Raw genomic sequence first — 21,689 nt, 5'->3', positions numbered from 1 at the left:
GGAGTAAGAATTGCAGGTTCAGCTTTATGAGAAATTTCCAGATAAGAGTGTAGTAATGGCATCAGCCTTGCAATTGCAAAAACATACAGCAGAAGGCACACTGGGCTCTCTTGCACTTGCTGCTGGATTTTTGCAGCAGGCTTTTAGTTGCTATATGGTTATTCTTTTTGTCATGGTGTGATTTTTTTGAATTTATGTTGGTTTTATCTGATTATGACATTCTAGTCAGATTTATTTTATTTTTGTATCAGAAGATAAGGACAGAACTGTACCAGTTGTGCAATTTATGAAGCCTTCATCTTTGAAAGGAGATAAAGGTCGCAAGTGCTACAACTGTCCACAGGATAAGTACAGATTCCTAACCGGATTTGTGTATCATATATCAATCAGACATTTGTATCAGACAGAAAATCCCAACAATTTCCTGATGCTAGGAGTACTCAAAGCTTGTTGACACCCAGATGCAGTCAGAAAACTGGTTCTGGTAATATTGCCTAAGAGACCAGGCTGACGGCATCTTTAAATGCGTAAGGTTTTCAAGCATTGTCTTGTCATCTTACTGTGCCCCGTGAAGAACAAGAAGGTGCAGAGGTGTCAAGAAGCAACTGTGCCAGCCCCAGGGCTCTGTAGGGGCTGCATGGACCTGCCAGACACAGAGGAGCCCTGCCTGTTGTGCCGTGCCCTGCCCTGTTGCAACACTGGTTGCATGAGTCCACCTGTGCCATGACTCTGAGTTGCCCTAGATTATTCTCTGACCAATATCAAACCATTTTGTGTGTCCCTCAAGTTGTGCAAGGGCAGTTGAAGGGATCTTTCAGTATTGGTGTGCAGTTTTATTGCCAGGTGTAGTGGCATATCCCTACTCAATCCCACATATGTATTGCTAGATAGGGTGTAAAGAAGCAAACACAGATTTGGGGGGGGGGTCTTCCATGTAAGGATTTAGGGAATTTAGTCTATAGCTGGTGCTGGTGAAATGTGGATGACTCAAAAGACACGTGGGGGTGACTGACCAGCTGATGGCTGGTACTTGGTCTTGCTTTGCTGTTGTGGTGTCTCCCTATTTGTTCATAAAGTCTTCTACATATCCAAGGCAGGAATTGCCTCCAACATCCATGTCTCCACATACATCAAATATAAGTCATCAATGGTACACAGAATTTATGAGATGGGTTTCTGTTTTAAGGGAAAGGATTGTGAGAACAAAAAAGGTGGTTTTTACTGTACGCTCCATTACTGTCATGCTCTGTTGCCAATTTAAACACTACTAGAATCTTGGCTTTTAACAGACGAATAGATCTGGGTTCCCAGTTTCTTCAGCTCTTGTTTCACATCCGTGTTTGTCCGCTCAAAACAAGCATAAAGGTACCTGGTGTCTGTGTTTAGACCCTTATTGTTTCATGTAGTATGTAAATGGGAATCTGTCATGAACTGAAATTGTCGAGGTCTTGCCATTAGATTGCGAGACCATTTCACAACTCTGCTGTAAGTAACTGTACCCTGGGATGAGCAGGAATCCTACGAAATCCTTCCAGCTTATGACATGACAGTTTTCTGGGATGAGCTCTCATGCTTTCTTGCAACATTTTTTTTTTATTGGTAGGTAATGCAGTCCTGCTATTATAAATGGAGACACTGTGAATCCATTATTGTTATTTTAAATGGGGTCACACATTGTAGTGTGACCACTACAGTGACACTGATGACACTGCATGTCTGACTGGGCCAAAAGTCTAATAGAATGTTTTGTCCCCGTTTCTTGAGTGCATCAGCAGAGTTCAACCTTTTAACCTGTCCCATGTAAAAATGGAATTTTTACCAGGAAAGTGATTTTCTTCAAACACTGAGAGACTACTTAGACAGACCTCTACCCCTCTCTGTTCTCTCTGCTCCATGGCTAAACCTTGGCTAATTAAACTGCATATATTTTACTTCACTTTTGCACCATACTCCTCAGCAATTTGTCTCAGAGCATTTAAAAAGGACTTAAACACTTTTCTTCCAATATTAATGTGAGTTAGCAAAAATGCAGTGGTGTTAACAGGATGAGGACAAAGCAAGGAATAAAACCTAGAACGTGGGGATTCATAACCTAGAACCTGGGAATTCATTTATGGTTTTCCTAGAGTTTTATAGTAATTGTATGGAAACTTTACTAGCGTTTTTGTAGAACATGGTGTGTGGTCTGCTGGTAATCTTAGAAATTCACCATCTTCTTGTCAAAGTATGAAGAATGACCAGTACCCAAGCCACTAAAGAGAAGTGCACATACAATTTTAGTAGGATTGGTGTCCCCTGCAGTTAAATACATGCAGTTCTTGTATGGTCAGCACAGCAGATGATTTCCTCCCACTTCCCAGAACAATAGGATGTTGCTAGTGGTGGTTTTGGTGTTGCAAAGCAGAGAATTACTGAGTCCTTCCTCCAGTGTCCAGGCAGCACAGATCCTCATACATTTGAGTAACAGATTTAGGTGCAGGCAACATGATAGATATGTATATAGAAGCCTGAGTAATAGATGATGAGATGGCTTTGAGTAAGATAGAGTTCAGAAGAGCACAATGATTTTTGAGTTTGGGTTTTTTTTTTTTTTCTGGTTTGATTTGGGTTTTTTGTTTGTTTAGTTTTTTGGCCTTTTTTTCTGCTTATTTTTTGGTTTGGTTTGGGGGTTTTGTTTGTTTATTTAGGTTTTGGGGGGAGCTTAGGCAGATTTCTTGGCAGGGAGTGGTGTTGTTGGGGTTTTTTTGTTAGTTTGTTTTTTGTTTTTTGGGGTTTTTTTGTTCTGGAGAAATACCACATTCTGTTTACAGATAATTTTTGTGTATTTGGCCAAACTCATCCCTTCTATAGATCTTTTGCTCTGAATAGGATCAGGGCAGGAATTTTAGTCAGCTTCTAGTGGTATTTGTTTTGTGAACCCTGGCTTTTAAGTCATGGTTAACAGGTATCCGAATGGGCTGCTCTTCTCTGAGTTCATTTTTTAAAATTGCTTATTTAAATGTGGTATTTTTTAAAGTTCTATTTGTTTGTTATCTTAAATAATATAGACATTGAAAACTAAAATTACCATAACACATTTAACTTACTATTTTATTCATGTGAGGACACTGGTATCTCATGGGTCTTGAAACAGATAACAACTATAGACCTAGAGCCTGGGACTAGCAACAGAATTTGCATTATCTGGACTGTTTTACCTGGAGATTCCACTTCCCTCATGAGCTTAACTGGGGAGGGAAAAAAGACACATATGATATGTTAATTTCATTGCTTTGTGCCTTGAAAGGTGCTGAGCCTGTTGGGAAAAGCACCTGACAGAGGTGCTGGCTGGGACACAAGAAGCTGCTAAGGGGAACAGCACTGCTCTTGTAAGTGTCCTTGTCTTTATCACAGCAGGGGGAAGATGATCAGTAACTGACTGAGCTGATGGCATGTTTACAGGTGTTTGATTTGCTGTGACAATCAAGGACACACTTCCCAAATGAAGAAAGCTCCTTGATGGGAGAGGCTTGCCGGGTGCAGAGAAAATGCCTTGCATTGCCTTGTTCCATTTATCAGCAGCCCATAGGGGATAGGTGTGCAGGAGGTGTTACCAACCATTCTTCCTGCAGGCTTATCCTCATCTCAGTCTCCTTTTTTCATTGCAAATATGAACTCTTAGCCACTTGAGACCAACAATGTATTTTGCCACTATAATTGACCTTATTATATTCACAATTCAATTGTCAGTGAGCTATACTTACAGATGCCTCAATGCAACCTAAACAAAACTGATTCATACATAAATGAGGTATTCTTGCCTAGGAAAAGCAACAAAAACATAAAACTTTTTTTAAAAAATCTATTTTCTGATGGTGAATCTTGTAAAACTTTGAGGCAAAACATTCTGATGTTTTACGGCTTCTGTGTCATTTTAATCAGTTAAGAGGTTATTTTCTTCCCCCAAAATACTACAGTCTCATTAATTTAAGTTTAGATCACTCTTAAGCAGGACCCAGAAGTTTTCTAGTGCATTGATGATATCTCATTTTGCAAATTACTTCAAAGAGGAAAATATACTTTAGCAATTTAATATTTGTCTAAGATAAGTTTTCAAAACCAACACAGAGTATTTCCCTGTGTATTTTCACAGTGGTTTGTTTAACATTTCATCCCCTGCGTTCCATGTACTCGAGTTCTGGGCTGCTCTTTCTGTGTATAACTTACATTTCATTGCCAGGATGCCACAGCAATTTTTTTCTAATTAAAGAACTTCAACTATTTTTATTCTCCCACCCTTTCCCCTATCTGTTTTTCAAAATTGATAATCATAATACAGCTTTCCTTTAATGTGTCTCCACACTAATTTGAATTATTTTGGGAGGAAGAGATTCTATTAAATGCTACCAGAGATGTTTCTACTTTTACTTTTTGTCACTAAAATATGAAGCACGAGAATTTGATTCAGCAACGATCATATATGCATTTTCACAATTAAAAACCTTTTTTCTTAAAAGAAAGGATGTATGTTAGTCATCCTTAGTAGTTTCACATGTGATTAAAGCCTGACTTGTTTTAAAACTAAATTAATCAGCTTTATAAAAATCCGTTTCCCATTCATTGTAATAGCACGCCATTTATCCTACTCCTGGCCAAACTGAGTTTAAAGGGACAGCTCACTCCAGTGAATACATGTGCATGTGTCTAGTATCTAGCTCTAGATAAATTTTCGTTTTATTACTAAAATTATTTCCATTTCTTTGCAGGTATAATGCTGTGTCTGTCATGCTACTCACATAAGAAGAGATTAAAAGAAATTTTTTGAAGCGTTTCTCTGCTTCACTCAGGGCAATACTACTCGTTTTCAGCTAATACACTCGTAGCAAGATGCACCATGTAATTTTACAGATTACACTGTGAAAATTTTCGAAACATTTTGGCAGTTTCTATGAAGTGACATCACTCTACACCGAGTGTAATTCGGAGAAAAGAAGCAAAGTTTCTCCCTTCGAGGTATTTGAGAGGTAATGTATCTTTAAGTGTCTCCGCCTCTGAATCCACCCACTTCTTGATAGCTGCAGCAGCCTTGTTGACTCACAGAAGCCGTGTTCATGCAAGAGCCAGCAACGAGCAGTAATTTTCAGAGATTTTAACAGCACACCTCCTGCCATGTATTTCACATTCTAGCTTGCTGGGGCTGAAGCTGTATGAAAGAAAGTTTTATGTTTCGAAGAGATTGCAAAAGATAGTTCCTCCTCTCATCCTGGAAAATCCTGACAGACCAGTTGGATACCTTTCAGGCCTTAACCAAGAACTTTATCTTCTCATCCCACTGTCTTTTTTACAGTAGAAAGACCCAAGACACCCTTAAGAACTGAGAATCTGACTAATTTAAACAGATGGCTAATCCCAGTGCTGTGTGCAATGGACATCTACATCATCATCATCATCAGAAACAGAATAACCTCTTAAAAAGTGGAATATCTAAGAAAAATGGAATCACTAAAGGAACGAAGGTAAGGTTTAATTGCTTACCCTTATTGCCTCAATATTGAAAACAAATAGGTAGTTGCAACATTGCTTATTGAGCTATTTTTATGATCATTTTAGTGTCCATTGAACAGCTTGTACGGATTAGGCTGGTGTGTTAATTTGTAATCGTGGGACCTAACACTGCTTTTGTGTCTCCTAAACTGCAGAGAGACTTGGGAATGCTCATGCAAATGCTGTTGATCCCATGGACTGACTTAGTGTCTAGTTCATATCAAACACAACAAACACAAGTAGTAACTTCCTTCTGAAGCTTAACCAGTTGTGGACTTGACTTTGCAACGTATTAATCACTAGTGGAAAGCTGTTTTGTCAGCTTCAAGTGTGTGTGGAGTAATTTTTAAAGTGTGATTTGTTGCTGTACAAGTATAACAACAAAAATATGTAGGCAGGCAAAGCTGCCTTTTCATGATGTTTACATTTATGCAGGGGTGGTGTAGCTGATCCCCATACTTTACTGATGCTTGCTCTCCAGCCTTGTACTGCTTAAAATCTAAGCCAGTTTACATTCTATTTTCTTAGGCTGTTCTCTTTGAAGCAGCACTTCTCACATACATGAACATTTTGTAGAACTGTTGGCATGTAACATCCTGAGGAATGAACACATTTAAAAGTATACTTTTACCAGAAGAGCCCAGATCTTAAAGGTTATCTCTCTGTGATACCTTTCTGACTGGGAGCTTACTGTCTGTCTTGGAATGTCCCAGTTCTGGATCTTGATGTGATCATTAGGAGAAAGTCTTACAGTGACTATAAGAAGTCTGGTTTTACAGCAGTGTGGCTTTACAGCATGGTGTGGTGACAGGGGGGATGAAGAAGGTTGCTTGTGGAGCCTGTGTGCTCACCTAACCATCCTTGTTAGGTTAGGAAGCTTTAGACAAGGACTGTGGTGAGGGCTCTGCTGTTTTACAAACAAACTGCTATCTTTTATCTTTCTCTAAATGGGGCTCTCACACGCCTTAGCCCTCTAATGAGGGCACGCCCAGTGTCATGCTTAATGGTTGTCTGGCTTTAGGTGTCTCCCCTGGTATGAGTATTTCCCAATCACTGGCTTGTGCTGGATGAGGAAAGCAAAAAAATCTTTCACAATGATTGAAAAAGGCCTTTCTTGGATTCACTTCCAGAAACCTAATTCCTCTTATATATCACATATACCTCCTCGTCATTTTGTACATTAGCTATGTGCCACAATGGTCTTCTAAGTCTTTACTTTCCACTTGTGACAGATTTTAAGGACTAGGCTTTGCCATTCAGTTACTGTTAACCTGCTGCAAATAAGTGATTTTGAAATCCCAGGAGGGCATTAATTAGGATTTCCTCCTTAATAAAAAAAAAAAAAAAAGAGAAGTAAACAGCTAGAGAAGTAATATTACTGATCATGAGCAAAAGAAAAAAAAAATTGGCCTGAAAGGGGTGGCAAAGAAATGAAGGAAATATTATTAGATGCACCTTCAAGAATAGTGAAGTCTTACAAGCACCACACGGTCGGAGGAGAAAGTATTTCACCCTGCTGTGTGACATCTGACAGTAGCACTGAGCCACTTGCAAATGCCATTCATGGCTGAGGGAAGTGGTGAGGAAGTGAAGACTGAGTAAGTTCAGGAGGCTTATCAAAGGCAGATTTGGTAAGTCTGGGTCGAGCACCGTGCTCACAATTACACACCATTTCCCCTTTCTTCCTGCTCCAAACACAGAAAGAAGGAAACAATAACAGACAAGAGTCCTGAATGAACCAGGAATCTCACTCCTGGCAGGAATCTCCCCATTCCTGTCTGGTCTGTTTCCCCGCCCCAGCTGCCTCACCCTGTTCAGTGCTTATGCTTGATGCTATTTTACAGGAACAGATACTGTTCCTTCCTCCCCGTGCTGTTTAGGAGCCTCACTGCTGGAGGTGTGCGCACACGCCTCCGTGCGCTCCCACTGGCCACTCCTCGCTGGGGTGTGCTTCCCACTTTACAAGCTGGGATCTGAGAAGCAGGGAATATGGAAGCTTGGTGCGCTAGGAAGCCTGTACAAGGCTTCCAGGTTTCTCTTAATTCCGGTCATTCTTCCTTCTTCCTCTTTTGCTCTTCAGGCACCTTACCCCTATTTCCCCTAACAATCTGACACACACATTTCACAGAATCACACAGAATTTCTAGGTTGGAAGAGACCTTGAAGATCATCGAGTCCAACCCATGTTCTAACACCTCAACTAGATCATGGCACCAAGTGCCACATCCAGTCTTTTTTTAAACACATCCAGGGATGGTGACTCCACCACCTCCCTGGGCAGATGATTCCAGTATTTGACCACTCTTTCTGTGAAAAACTTCCTCCTTAATTCCAGCCTGGATCTCCCTTGGTGCAGCTTGAGACTGTGTCCTCTTGTTCTGTCTGTTGTTGCCCATGCAGTAAATTAATTGACCATTAAACCCCTTATATAGCAGAAATATAGTGCTAGTGTATTCAGGGGATGTGACTGGTGATGCTGTTTCTAGACTTGTGATAGTTCGAAAACTTTTGGGCTTAGTTACAGCTGTGCTACTTTGCAGGGAGGGGAGGAGGGAGAGATGCTGTGGTTTGAGAGAGGCAACTAGTGAAGAGACTGCAGTGAGTGAATGGCACAGTGAAGGCTTCTAGGCCTATACAATTGTCTGACTGGAACATCAGCCTTTGCAACAATCAGCTCTGTAAACCCTTTTTTTTTTTCCAAGGGAGCCCGCAGGAAGCACTGGCTTCAGGAAATGCTGGCTTTGGAAGCATTGTTTTTGAAAACACTTGCTCAGGAACAAGATGTTTTGCATCTTAATGATGTAGGAACATTTTGTGCGTCTGTGCGTGCTTAACAGAAATAGAGAAGCAATTCTGACCCCATAAAACCCCCTGGGTTTCTAAAGAAAGGATTTTGTTTAATGGGTTGGGAAGGGTAATTAGGGATGATCAAATGTGGGGGAGCAGGGAGGCTCTCTTTGCTTCTAGCAATCTGTGGCATACAAGGACAGAAAGGAGGCAGCTGAGTGATAAAGAAGCAGTGAAGCATCCTACCAGAAGAGAAGCTGTTGCTTTTGGGGAAGTGCTAGAGAGCACTGGGGGGGGGGCTGCTTGTTTGGATAGCTTCTGTGATTATTTTAAGTCAAATTCACTCAATTCTAGTTGATAGCACAGACTCTCCATGTACTGATGGACATCAGGCTTAACCATCTCCCCACAGCTGTGCTGCATCCTGGTATTCTTTGGAAGCTGGGCCATAGTAAGAGGTAAACTTTGGGAGGTGGGTTGTGGACCATGTCTTCCACTTTGTTCATGCTTTTAACAGAGGCAGATGCTTCATGTTCTTCCAGAATCCATAGTCTGGACTTGCCTTTGCCCAAAGCACAATTCAGCAGCTAACCTATTTATTTATGTAACTGTATTGGCCAGGAGAAGGTATTTCCCTAGTGATGGTTTCTTTGCTGTTGTATTGCTGTTGATTTGATACCAATAATAGGGGACATTGTATTTTTAAAGAAATAAATATCTTTGTCTAATGGAAATTGTTTTCCCTGTAAAGCACATGCAACAGTTCTGTTTCTTCGACAGATTATTTCCTTGGATGCCTTAGCCTCCAAGACATTATAAAGCTATTTGTACACTCGTTATTTTTATGTTGTGCACTGAGAATGGCAGGGCTTGGAAGAAATGTGTAGTCAACAAGACTATAGGCTTTTCCAAGGATTTCAAGCTCCTATGTGAAAGCAAAAAAGAACCTGGGAGGAGATCCAACACAGTAACATCTGCCCTACTTATCTGATGGCCCAAAAATGTAAAAGTCTCCAACATTTGGAGGCTCCAAAATTCAGAAGCTGTTTAACTTCTGTCCTGTTGCATCTGAATCTCCTCCTAGCTGCTCCACTTAGCTGTTTGGTTCAACATTCCAGCATCCAGTCTCAGTCCCTTCCATGCTCTTGGCACCCTAGTTTCTTTTCTCTCTTTTCTGCTTTCCAGTGTCATTTATTGCCTAATGACAATCTTAAAGAAAACATTGATTGTTTAAAAAAGAGAGTCATGAAAGGAATATGCCATGCAACTGTTCTCATGGCAGTAACTTTTTTGTATGTTGAAAAGGCCTCCTGTAATTTCTTTGCTCTCTCTTCACAAATGCAGACAGCACTTCAAACCTGGTGTAAGGGGAGCATTTTAGATGCATACTCAATAAAGAGTCTGGTAGGAACAGAAATAAACCAATTCCCACAATCAGGGTCAAGCAATAAGGCTTATTATTAATAAGGGAAGAGCAAGGAGAGAGGGTTAAGGCTGATCAGGCCTTTCCAGGTGTTTGCAGCTTCAGTTGTGCAGCCATAATGATCTACCAACATAATAGGATTTTTTTCTGAAATATCTTCATATTCTGATATTGGTTTGGGTAAAAACAAATTGAAAGGAAATATCACTGAGTCCAGCCTGTTTCATGTGCAGCAGCTCAGGATTTTGGGCATTTTTCATTGTGCATGTGCTCATGGAAAATGCAAATGCAATTTTCCCTCAGGAAAAAGTTGAGATTTGGTTTTCAGTCAAATTCTCTGCCAATTACTGTACCTGTTGCTTCAGCTGCACCACAGATAATGACCTCCTCATCCTCAGTTCCTGCCTTCTTTTCTCCTTGGTTTCAAGCCCGAGAAATGTGTTGCTTTGCACCTGCCCTCTCAGATGATAATCACAGGTCTCGGATCCACGCCCTTGTTTCTGTCATCTGCCCTGCTATGTGATGAGCTCAATGCATTGGAAGCAGGAAACACTGGGGACATCTTTCTGCAGCCGAGGTGTCACCACTGTGTGGGCACATGTAACAGTCTCTGACTCTTGTAGCAATGCTTTGAGCGTGTTGCATGAGACTTTACATGCAAGGCTGAGATTTTTCACATAGCTCAATACATAAGGTTGCTCTAAAGTCATTACCCTCTTAACACCTGGAAATCTCTAAATGCAGGTAATTAAATTTTGGAAGGTAAAGCCTGTACAGAAATAGCAGATAGTAATTTACTTTGGCTTGAAGGATTCAGCATGTTGGGTCTTTAAGGTCAGCCTCTCCTTAGCACAGGAACAGCTCATCCTTCTACTCATGAAAGCAAGTAAATGTATAGGGAGACTGGCTTAGCTACTCACATGTAACTCATGGCTGAGCTCCAGTGCAAAAACAAGCAGTATACAAGAGATAGAAACAAGAATGGCCTTTGAAAGAGGAATTTTGAAACATTCTGGGGGCATGTAGCAGTGGCATTAGGTAAGCCAAAGATCTCCTGGAGTCAATATTTGCAAGGAATATCAGGGGAAGCAAGAACAGATCTTACTGCTACATTAGCAGCAGATGAATGAACAAGGAAAATACATCCCATCAACAAATGGGGTGGATGACTTTGTGACCACAGATGCAGGTAAGATGTACTCTGTGCTTTCTTTGACTCACTTTTCATGATCAAAATCGTGCAAGCCTCTGCGTTGTCAAACTACCAGCAGTGAAAGAAGGTTGAGTCAAGGATCTCTTGAGAAATGGCAACCCATACAAGAGCGTGGGATCAGGAGGGAAGCACTCGTGTGTGGTAGGTGATATCACACACTGTCAGCTTTGGAAGCTCCCAGGTGTCAAAGACCTCTGATAACTTAAGAGAAATGTCCCACCTGTCTTCAAAAGGCAGGTCATTTCTTGCAGAGGTTGCTTCTGGGAGCATAGAGAGGAAGGTGATTTGGAACAGCGAGCATAGATGTACCAGAGATAAATAATGTTTGACTGACTGTCTTCTATGCTGGGCTGACTAGATTTTTCTATGAGAGGCAAGTGATAGATGTCACCTACCTTGACATTGGCCACACCACCCTCACGTGCTACTCAGGGCATTACGGACTCGACGGGCAAACTACTGTGTGGGTAATAACTGGCTGGATCATCAGGCTCAAAGAGTGCTGGTTAATGGTTCACACTTGCCTGCAGGCTGGAGGGGTTTCACTTGTGTGGAGAGGGAGGGGGAATCAAGATTTGGGTAACAGCAATGGGATAGATGGAGCTTTTCAGGGCTCAGCTGGGAAAACCCTGAGCACCCTGCTGGGAATTTGGTGTTGACCTGGCTTTTCAAGATGAAGATGATACAGAGACCATCCAGTCAAAGTGAGTCTGTGACCTTTCAGTGCGAGGAGGCAGCATTTCTGTGGTGAGTCAGCAGTAGTGATCCAAAAATGGATGGAATTGATGCAGAACCTCAGTCGGGCTTCTATGAATATTTGTCTGGCAAGCAGCTTATTTGTGCTCAATAGAGGTAATTGGTAATAGAAAGCCATGGCATGGCTAGTGCTATTGCCTGCCTGTTTACATCCCTTCAGCATGAGAATTAATTACCTTTGCAAGCTTTAAGTGGCAGTCTGGCTTTCAGAAATGAAAAAGGTGAAATGCATCTTCTACCTGTGAGGTCAGCGAGGGATGTGGCTGGATGTGTTCCATTGCAGAAGCAAGTTCATGAATAATAGTGAGCTGAATGATAAGACAGTGGTTACTTATGGCCTGTTTGGGTCTCTGTGTGAGCTGGCATGTACAGGACCCAGGGATGACCATAGAACACTGAATGAAATGCAAACAGTAAATTTATTTCCCTTACCTTGTCAAAGCAGCAGCTAGCCAGACCCGTATGAGCAGGGACACCAGAGAACTCAGTTCTTGCTTGGTCCTTGCTAGAAGATCTCTGAACCTGCTGTTTTCATCTGTATTTCAGGGGCTGTCACAGGTGTAGATTACCTGCCTGCCTTGGTCTTTCCCCCAGCAGGGAAGGAATTTCAAGCATGTTTGATTGAGTGCCTGTAAGTCTATCTCAGGCCTCTTATTGAAACACAGACATTGAACTTCACCAACACACAAAGCAAAGCAACAATTGGTATACGTGTTTTTCTACACCTCAGCTGCAGATCACTTCAGCATGTTTATAATTCTCCTCAACAATCTTCTTTTATGTTCCCACAGTTTCTATAAAATCTGGCTTTTCACCAGAAAAACATTTAGTGTCGTGCTGCCTCTCCCACAGCTTGCTCTTTGCATGTGTGCAGTGGTGTTTCAAATCCTGGTTTATAGGGTACAGGACAACCACAAAGATCCTAATTCATCATGATGTGCAGGTCTATGTCTTCTGCCAATAGACATATGAACTCTCTTGTGAATTTTTGGGTTTTTTTTACTTTCCTTTTAAAGAAAAGTAATTTTTGTTGTGGCTAGGACTGTGGCATTAACCAGCAAAGCAGGAAATGAGATTTCCCTACAATGACCAGTGGCTCAGCCAGAGAATTTCTGCCATTCCTGGCAGCTAATTTTTCCACAGAAAATACTTTGAGAAAGCAACCCCAGCAGGAATTTTGTGAGGCTATTGTCTGAGAGTTGTCATTGTGGGATGGATATAGAATTATGGGATGGAATATGGAAGAAAAACGCCAGTTGAGGAGAAGAGCAGGCAGCAGGACCAGCAGTGTTTTGTGCCAGAATGAAGAGGAACTGAAGTGTTTTGCACTTAAAGATACATGAATTCAGACAGATGACCAGAACATTCTGTGAGATACCTTCAGTATAAAACTGTGAGGTGAAGAGCTGAATTTCCAGGGTGATGCCATCTATATACACCCATATCTTCAGAACAAAGTGGCCAGGTGTCTTTCTTCCACCTGAAGTATTTTGAACTTCTAGGACATCCAGTGTAGATGTAATACAGTAATGCCTTATCTGCTCGACTGATCATCTCAGGGGTTTTTTGGAAGTCATTCAGCTGTATCCTTGCCTTCATTCCTTTGGTCAAGCACAGGCATGTGCTCTGTCATTTCCCCCTCTTCCAAAAAATTTGGTCTTCTCTGTTAACCTACCAAGACATGAGGGTTTATTCATCTAAAAAAGAAATACAGAAAGACAAAATTGAGATGCAGAGCTGGGACTTGTAGCCATTTCAGCTGACATAACGCTGCCCTCTGCTTCCTCCAGGAATTTCCATTTGAGATTCTGCTTCCCTGTTGCTGCTGCTGATTCATAGGGCCTGAAGAGCTGCCATGCATCTCTCCGTGTGACTCACATGTAGCTAGCTGAGACTTCAGCCTGGCTAATCTCACAGCCCAAAGCTGTCAGCTTACACCTGGTATCACAGCAGCACCCCAATTTGTATGTTCCTGAGCTTCCTGTTCTGCAGGAGAATGCTTCAATCTAGCTTAGAATTTCCATTTCCTGCCCATTTGCTGTGTTTTCACAAAACTTTGCTTGTCTTCTGAAAGGAACACTTCTTCCCCTGTCATCACCAGGTTGCATTTCCTGCAGGTAAAGGTGAGCTGCAGCCAGGTTCTTGTGCACACTGTTGTGGAGGAGATCTGTACAGATCAGCCACACTGCTGCCTGGAGAGGGCAGGACACAGATGTTTCCACCCAGTCCCAGCAGCCATGTGTCAGTGACCAGTGATTTACATGAGACCTTGGAGGTCAGGAAATACAACCTGAGAAATCAATTTAGGTCCACCTATGGCTATCACATTGTACCTCATTGTCAGCCGTTCCCTGAAAGAATCCCAGCCCTGTGATCCCATCAAATGCATTTCCTGCTGACCAACCTCAAAACTTTGGGTGCCACGCAGATCCCAACACCAAACTACAAAACAATTCAAAGTGAAAAAGATTTTTTTGAAGGCATTTCATGGTCCAAGAAAGCATTTGAAAAATCATGTTTCCTCTGCTTTTTGAGATCATATTCATGCAACTTTCTGAGTTTGAGCTTTTGAACTTCCAACAATCTCTTGACAATCAGTCATGCTCAGAGGGAATGTTTTACTTTGTCTCTGGCACAAAATGTATGTCTGCAAGTCTCTTGAAGTCATCTCTTTTTTATAAAAGGGTCTTTATAAATTGCTCCCCTGTGCAATATTTTCCTTGCATCACTGTTATATAAACAGCTTGTTTGTTTGCATATGTAGGTGGTAAAAGTGTCTGGGAGGTTCTAGCAGATAAAAGGGTGTGTTAATCTTGGCTTCTTGGCTTTTGATTGTTCTATTTTGGACAGAAACGAAACAAAACTCTTCATCAAACTGTTCTGATGCAATCTCCACCCCTTTTCCTCTCTTTTAATCACAATCATCAACCCCTGTGGGCCTTATCCTTGATTTCTTTCCACTTGCTTTAGGTTACAAAAAACTCATGGGGAAATAAGCCTTTAAGTATTGGATTGGTGCATCTGTGGGTAAAGAAGTAGTAAGGGGTGTTACAAAGCAGATTCTCATTTCTCTCTGCGTTAAACCAGTTTTATCCCAAGTAAGAAATTACTTTATCAAATGATCTGGGAAGAATCCCATGTGGCAAAGACTTGTCTATTGTTACTTTTTGGCTCTCAATACATATTTTAACAGTGTCTTTTCAGGTTGAAGTCAGAACCTTTGCTTCTTAAATCTCTTTCTTACCCATAACCAAGCAGGAAGTAGAGATTCCAAACCAAAAAATACATGTTTGCCAAAATCTACAACTTTCAAAGAAAAAGGTTGGTATATGTGTTTTTCATTCTGAGGCAAGTATGATCTTGATATGTGCCAAGTCTGATTGCTTTTTCTTAAAATCTTTTTTCAAGGGGTACAAAATGTATCAATTCCATAATTTGTGTCTATTTTCAGCTGTGTGTGAATGGTGTGCATAGTGTGAAATGTGGGATGTGCTATGAGCACTAGCAAGTTAGCAAAATAATTATGAGGTTGTGTCCAGAGACAGGAGACTTGTGCTTTGGGAATGGAGGCACAGCTTTAATAAAATCTGGTTTCACCTTGGGTTGAACCCATTGTCCAAGAAGAGGTGTAATTTATTACCTCCCTGAAGAGGAATTAATTGACCTCCTTGCATCTCTTACTCACCAGTGAAAGGTAAAGAAATAAAATTGTGCACACTATGACTGTGTTGAGCCAAAAGTATTCAGGATCAAGAAGGGCTTCAGGAAAGCTGTCCTTTGTCCATATGTCTGTTGTAAGGATGGGGAGCTGAACAGACTGGCCCCTAGGTGCTCTAGGAGAGGATTTGTTGTTACAGCAGCAGTTTGCAGCATAAAGTAATGTCTGCAAGATCATTCCACCTCCCTGCATGTACAATGTCTTCCAAAGCACACAAGGTCGCCTGTCCCTTTCCAACAAAATGTTCTCTGCACTTCATTACCATCTTGGCTCTTAATAAATTTCTGTTGAGATGAGAGAAATCCTTTCCTTTTATTGTCTTCCTCATCATCTCCATCATGTGGTAAAGAAATCACAGTGGGTTTTGCAGCAGAGATACATCTCTGGAGCTTATGCAAGAATTAAAGTCAACAGACACTCTACTAGTAATAATATGACAGTATAGCATGACCAAGCATGAGATCAAAAATGGAGGTCTTTTAGCTTCCATCTCATCCCCAACCCAAAGTATTCATTCATTTACACTTTTGAAAATCTTGTATTAACTTCCTAATGCTTCCACCACAGCATAATTGAATCAATCAAGTCAGAAGGTAAAAATTAGCTTTACCTATCAACAGGTAGAAAACATTTTACAATTTGCAGAGATAAGGGGTAACATTAGGAGATTTTTATATCTGTGATTCAATATAAGCAAAGACCTTTAGAATTTTTGCATGTGGGCTGAGAATCACATGGGTTTATTTAAGTCCATTGAAGCATGATTTCAATCTGGTTTTTTGGGATCATTATCAGAGATTGGGCATTTTTACTGTTTCAGTGTGTACCTGCTGAGAACCAGTGTTGTAAGCTTGTGAATTTTGTTATAAAGATGTTAACATCTATAGGAAACAAAATTTCAATCCGTGGCAAGTTATGCTGATTCTTAAAACCTCATGTAGGCACATTTGGTTTTATTCCCCACTGAGCACTTTGTAGGTGTCCAAAATGTATGTGATCAGGGAGAGGAGTGTTATATGAGGGCAAAAACCCCACCTACATAGTTTGAGCTTTCAGCATGGTAGCATGATAAAATCTTGGCTGGTTTCCTAAAGAAACAAAATGTATATAGTGATGCTATCTGTCTGTCAACTCCTTTGCAGCTTGTGAACTCGTCAGCCATTTTCACATCCTCCACTCTTTGCTTTAAGTGGGCTTTTGGACACAGGAGAAAGGCCCAGCACCTTCCCTGCTGAAATCATAGAAGCTGCAGTGTGAACTCTTTCCTCCAGTGACCTGGGTAGTCTGCAGCAGGAAGGAGATTTGACCTATGCTCCAAATAAGAAAGAAGCTTCTGTCAGAGTGTTCCTTTATTTTACATGAAAGCCAACATGAGACACATAAAACCCCCAGAATGTATTATTCCCAGAGCTCACACACATCTGTTTACTTCTGCTCCAACTCATTTCTGCTTGGTGTGTATCTTACCATTGCATTTCTCAGGAATTCCTTTAGTCCGTAAACTTTCTGAGATAAAGACATTTTATTTTGTTCTCTACTTGTGAAATACTTGTGAAATGCACAAGGGATCAGTGTCTATTAAGGGTAGCTGCGTTCACAGGGATTTTTATCCAAGTGTGCCACTTTTTCAAATATCAGTGATTTATCATCAGTATTGTGTGAAGCAGTTGCCCTGACTCATGTTCTAGTTGATGCTCCTAAGGGAGAATGAAGTGTGTTTTGGTGTCATTTCTCATGGGACATTTCTGTTCTACCACTCTATCTAACAGATGAAACTTGAGTTCATATTAAGCATTATTGTTTTTCCATAATTCACTTCTAACCCAGGCATCAGTTCTTCATCTTTAGAGCAATCTGATCCAAATCCAAAGGGGATCAGACTTGGAACTTTGCAGTTCCAAACCCATTGTTGTGGTCTGGCTGGTGTTTCTCCTGTTCACAAGGGCTGTGTGATTTCAGTTCCCCTCCTGCTGATCAAATCTCTCACCTGCTCAGCAACAGCATCCTCATTGGAGCTGTGTTTCAGGACACCAGTTTAAAGACAGAAATGCAAACCTCTCACTCTGTGACAGGTAATTTGTGTGAGCTCAGGCTGGAGGTTGATGGACAGGCATCTCAGAGGGCTTTGAGTACTTCTAGCTTGAAATTAACATGAACATGATGAGAATATTTTATTTTTCAGGGCTACACACAGAATTACTTGAAGAGTGTGGAAAGACTTTGAGCTTTTAACCAGATATCCAAGAAGGCTTGTGCCTTTAAAATATAGCCTAAAGAGACTGACAGAGGATAGTTTGGGGATTCTTCGGTTTTCTTTTTTTATTGAGTGATTTTTTTTGCTGGAGAAGCTAATCAAAACATCTCTGCACTTTGACACTTCTCAAGAACTAATCACCATGGTTGACTGACAATAATTTGTTCTCACGCTCCACTGTTTGCTGCTTATTCCTATATTTCTTTTTTCTAGCCCTGGACATCTTCCTGGTTTATGACTACATTTAATCACTACTGCACAGTGTGTGGCATTCTTGGCTGTGCTACATCCTCGCTTAGATGCATTGCCAAAAAAAAAAAAAAAAAAAGAGAGACATTTTCCACAAGAAAATGTGGAATGAAATTGCAGGGTTTGCAAGGCAGTATTTCAGCAGAGGTAACAGAGATGGGCATTGATCATCCGTAACAAATGTTATTTGCCAACTGCACCTTCTTGGAATAGGAAAGAGCTTTATCTACAAGATTATGGTGATAAAAACATTTACTAAGTCTGCTGATAAATCTTCTGACACAATTTCTTGTGGTAGAGGCAAATAAACCAGTGTTACTTTCTATGCTATTGGATAAAAGAATATTTTTCTTAACTTGAAGAAGATGCTGGAGTCTTGTTTCTTTATTAGCTTAATTTAGCCATGGTTAAAACAAGCTGACACACCTGTGCTTTATCTATTCACATTTTCTGACCGATCATTGCAAAACTGAATAGGAGTTTGTGATTTTGGAGGGTTTTTTTCAGTCCTTATTCTTCAACATGTAAGGTTTAGCAGAGCTCATAAACAACAGTGTTATAACAGTTGAGTAGGTAAAAACATTAGCAGTACATTGAAACACTCTCAGTTTTGAAAAGAGAATTCAATTGGGTGGGGGAGATAGGAGGAATAAAAAAGTGCATACACATGCAAGGCTTTGAAAGGGAAGGATGTCTTGAACACTGACAGAAATGGGTCTTTACGTATGGATACTGGTCACTTTTGCCTTAAAAAAATTAATTCTCAAGCTACCTGATATCTAATTTACCTAATACTGGTTAGTTTCATATTAAGGGTGATCATCAGCTGGATACAAAGCTGCTTAGGTCATAACCATGTTACAACTATAAACAAACACTTGCGTTTAGGTCCCACTTTCACACCTGACAAAGACATACTGGGAAATCAGACACTCATGTCTGCAGCAATTTGTAATTATTTTACATATTACTTAGTATTTATTTATGTGAAAAACGCCAATCACTTGTTTTTAAAATTTTTAAAAGTTTGATAATAATAAAATGGTTATAAAATAATAATATAATTAGAGTAATAAAAATTTGGACAATTAGGATTTAGGACAATATGAGACAATAAAAACAAAGAGTTACGGACAGTCCGGGTACCTCTTTCTGGGCAAAACAAGCCCGAAAAAGGACACACATTAACAGAGGATTAACCCTTAAAAGCAACAGCCTGTTGCATGTTCATACACCTCATACATGATGCATAAATTCCATTCCAACACAGGATTCTGTCTGGTCAGTGTCAGCTTCTTCCTCTGAATCCTGACGGCATCCTCAGGGCTGATTGAGGCAGGAAGAAGTTCATTTCTTCTGATGAGTGAGCAATAAATTCTCTTTCTCTGAAAGAGTTAGGTGTCCTGTGGCTGCTATCTCAGTGCGAGTACCTCATTCCTCTCTTTTAAAAAAAGTATCTTACATAGCATAGTTTCTATTTTAACATTATGTTACAACCTAAAACTATATTTAACACACTACTTTTTCACAAGTTACAACAGTTCAACTCTGATTCCTTGTCCCCGATATTGACACCTGAATAATAAAATATTAAATAAACAATATAAAATAAGTAGTGAAAAATGTGTATTTTATGATTGGCTTTTCGCAAATATTAAAATGAATATTATTTGTTATGTTAGAAAGTTATGCTGAATTGATTTTCTTTAGTGTGTTAAATATAGTTTTAGGTTGTAACATAATGTTAAAATAGAAACTATGCTATGTAAGATACTTTTTTTAAAAGAGAGGAATGAGGTACTCGCACTGAGATAGCAGCCACAGGACACCTAACTCTTTCAGAGAAAGAGAATTTATTGCTCACTCATCAGAAGAAATGAACTTCTTCCTGCCTCAATCAGCCCTGAGGATGCCGTCAGGATTCAGAGGAAGAAGCTGACACTGACCAGACAGAATCCTGTGTTTGAATTGAATTGATGCATCATGTATGAGGTGTAGGAACATGCAACAGGCTGTTGCTTTTAAGGGTTAATCCTCTGTTAATGTGTGTCCTTTTTCGGGCTTGTTTTGCCCAGAAAGAGGTACCCGGACTGTCCGTAACTCTTTGTTTTTATTGTCCTAAATCCTGATTGTCCAAATTTTTATTACTGTAATTATATTATTATTTTATAATCATTTTATTACTATCAAACTTTTAAAAATTTTAAAAACAACTCATTGGCGTTTTCCTACTAACTCCTCCTCGTTTCGAAGCCCGGATCAGCGCACTCTGCGGTAGCGAAGGGACAAAGCAGCTCTCTCCAGGTGCCAGCGGGGCAGGCCGGGTGGAAATGAAGGACTCTGATAAAGCAGCGGCCGGACCGGCGAGTCCGGCTGGCTGGGTTGTGCCCAGCCGCTGTCAGCAGCGTTCACACGGCGCTGGGGCTGGGCTGCAGGGAGGTGGAGCTGCCCCAGGGGGCGAAATGCGCTGTGAGAACTGGGGCAGAGGCGTGCCGGCTGCGCCGGGGGTGCCCAGGTAGCCCCGGGCTACTGGGGAAAGCCAAGAGGAGGTGAAAGGTGGACGGGTTGAGGCTGTGGCAGGTGATCTCAGCCAGGATGATGGCGAGGAAGCGCAGGGAGGAGTGATTCAAGGAGGGGGAAGATGGAGATCTGCAAGCGGCTGCAGTCTTGAAGGGAATCGTGGAAAATGCGTGTTTTATGATTGGCGTTTCGCAAATGTTAAAATGAATATGATATGTGTTACATTAGAAACTTATGCTGTATTGATTTTCTTCAGTCTGTTAAATATAGTTTCAGTTTATAACATAAAGTTAAAATAGAAACTGTGCTATGTAAGGTACTTTTTTTTAAAGAAAAGACTCATACCGGGATAGCAGCCACAGGACACCTGAATCTTTCAGAGAAAGAGAATTTATTGCTCCCTTATCAGAAGAAACCAACTTTTTCCCGCCTCGCTCAGCCCTGAGGATGCCGTCAGGATTCAAAGGAAGTTTTTGACACTGAGCAGACAGAATTCTGTGTTTGAATTGAATTTATGCATCATGTATGAGGTGTATGAACATGCAACAGGCTGTTGCTTTTAAGGGTTAATCCTCTGTTAATGTGTGTCCTTTTTCAGGCTTGTTTTGCCCAGAAAGAGGTACCCGGACTGTCTGTAATTCTTTGTTTTTATTGTCTCCTATTGTCCTAATCCTAATAGTCCGAATGTTTATTTCTCTAATTATAACCATTTTATTACTATTAAACTTTTAAAATTTTAAAAACAAGTGATTGGCATTTTTCACAGGAATTGATTTTCTTTTTGTTTTTCGTTCTTCATAAATAGTAAAGAAATAAGACTGTGAAGTGGGTAGCTGCAGAATCACAAATAATCACAGGTAGCATGTGTATTGACTGGTATGTAGTACTTGGAAATTAAATACTTCAGTTGACTGAAAGTTTAGTTAAAACAGTACAGCTGCTCCTGCCAGCTCTATTCTATACTCCCATTAGGAAAATTCTAGCTCTTTTGTAACTGCTTGCAATACTTTTCTTCACTTTGTCTTGAGTCTGTAAATGTGCTTTAATCCATTTTGTCATACATTCTTCAAAGGTATACTTAAATTTTTAAAAATCTTCATTCTAGCTCCAAAATGGTAGTGTTTCTGGGGAAATGTGGTGTCCTCTGCAGCATGCCTCGTGAGATACCAAAAGCAGATTTGAGGGCTGTGTGGGACTGAGATGGATCTCAGGAAATGAGAATAAAATGGTAAGGGTTTGTGTAGGA

The 21,689-nt window shown here is 40.6% G+C and overlaps 1 protein-coding gene across 2 annotated transcripts in view; it reads left to right on the top strand.

Moving 5' to 3' along the window:
• The first annotated feature begins 4,798 nt into the window (after positions 1–4,798).
• SPTLC3 (serine palmitoyltransferase long chain base subunit 3) overlaps positions 4,799–21,689 on the top strand; it is an 83,627-nt gene continuing 66,736 nt past the window's right edge. The window contains exons 1-2 of one of the 2 annotated variants that reach the window (XM_038132328.1): positions 4,799–5,003; positions 5,327–5,495. In XM_038132328.1, the coding sequence (XP_037988256.1) occupies positions 5,379–5,495 (117 nt within the window). In that variant the 5' untranslated portion in view covers positions 4,799–5,003; positions 5,327–5,378. Of the gene's footprint in view, positions 5,004–5,097; positions 5,496–21,689 lie in introns of those variants that run through there. The other variant, XM_038132327.1, reaches the window with a different exon arrangement.

The sequence above is a fragment of the Motacilla alba genome, chromosome 3 (genome assembly GCF_015832195.1).
Source record: "Motacilla alba alba isolate MOTALB_02 chromosome 3, Motacilla_alba_V1.0_pri, whole genome shotgun sequence".
Lineage (NCBI taxonomy): Eukaryota > Metazoa > Chordata > Aves > Passeriformes > Motacillidae > Motacilla > Motacilla alba.
Note: the sequence above shows the minus strand (reverse complement) of the source record. Positions and strands in the feature narration are given on the sequence as shown.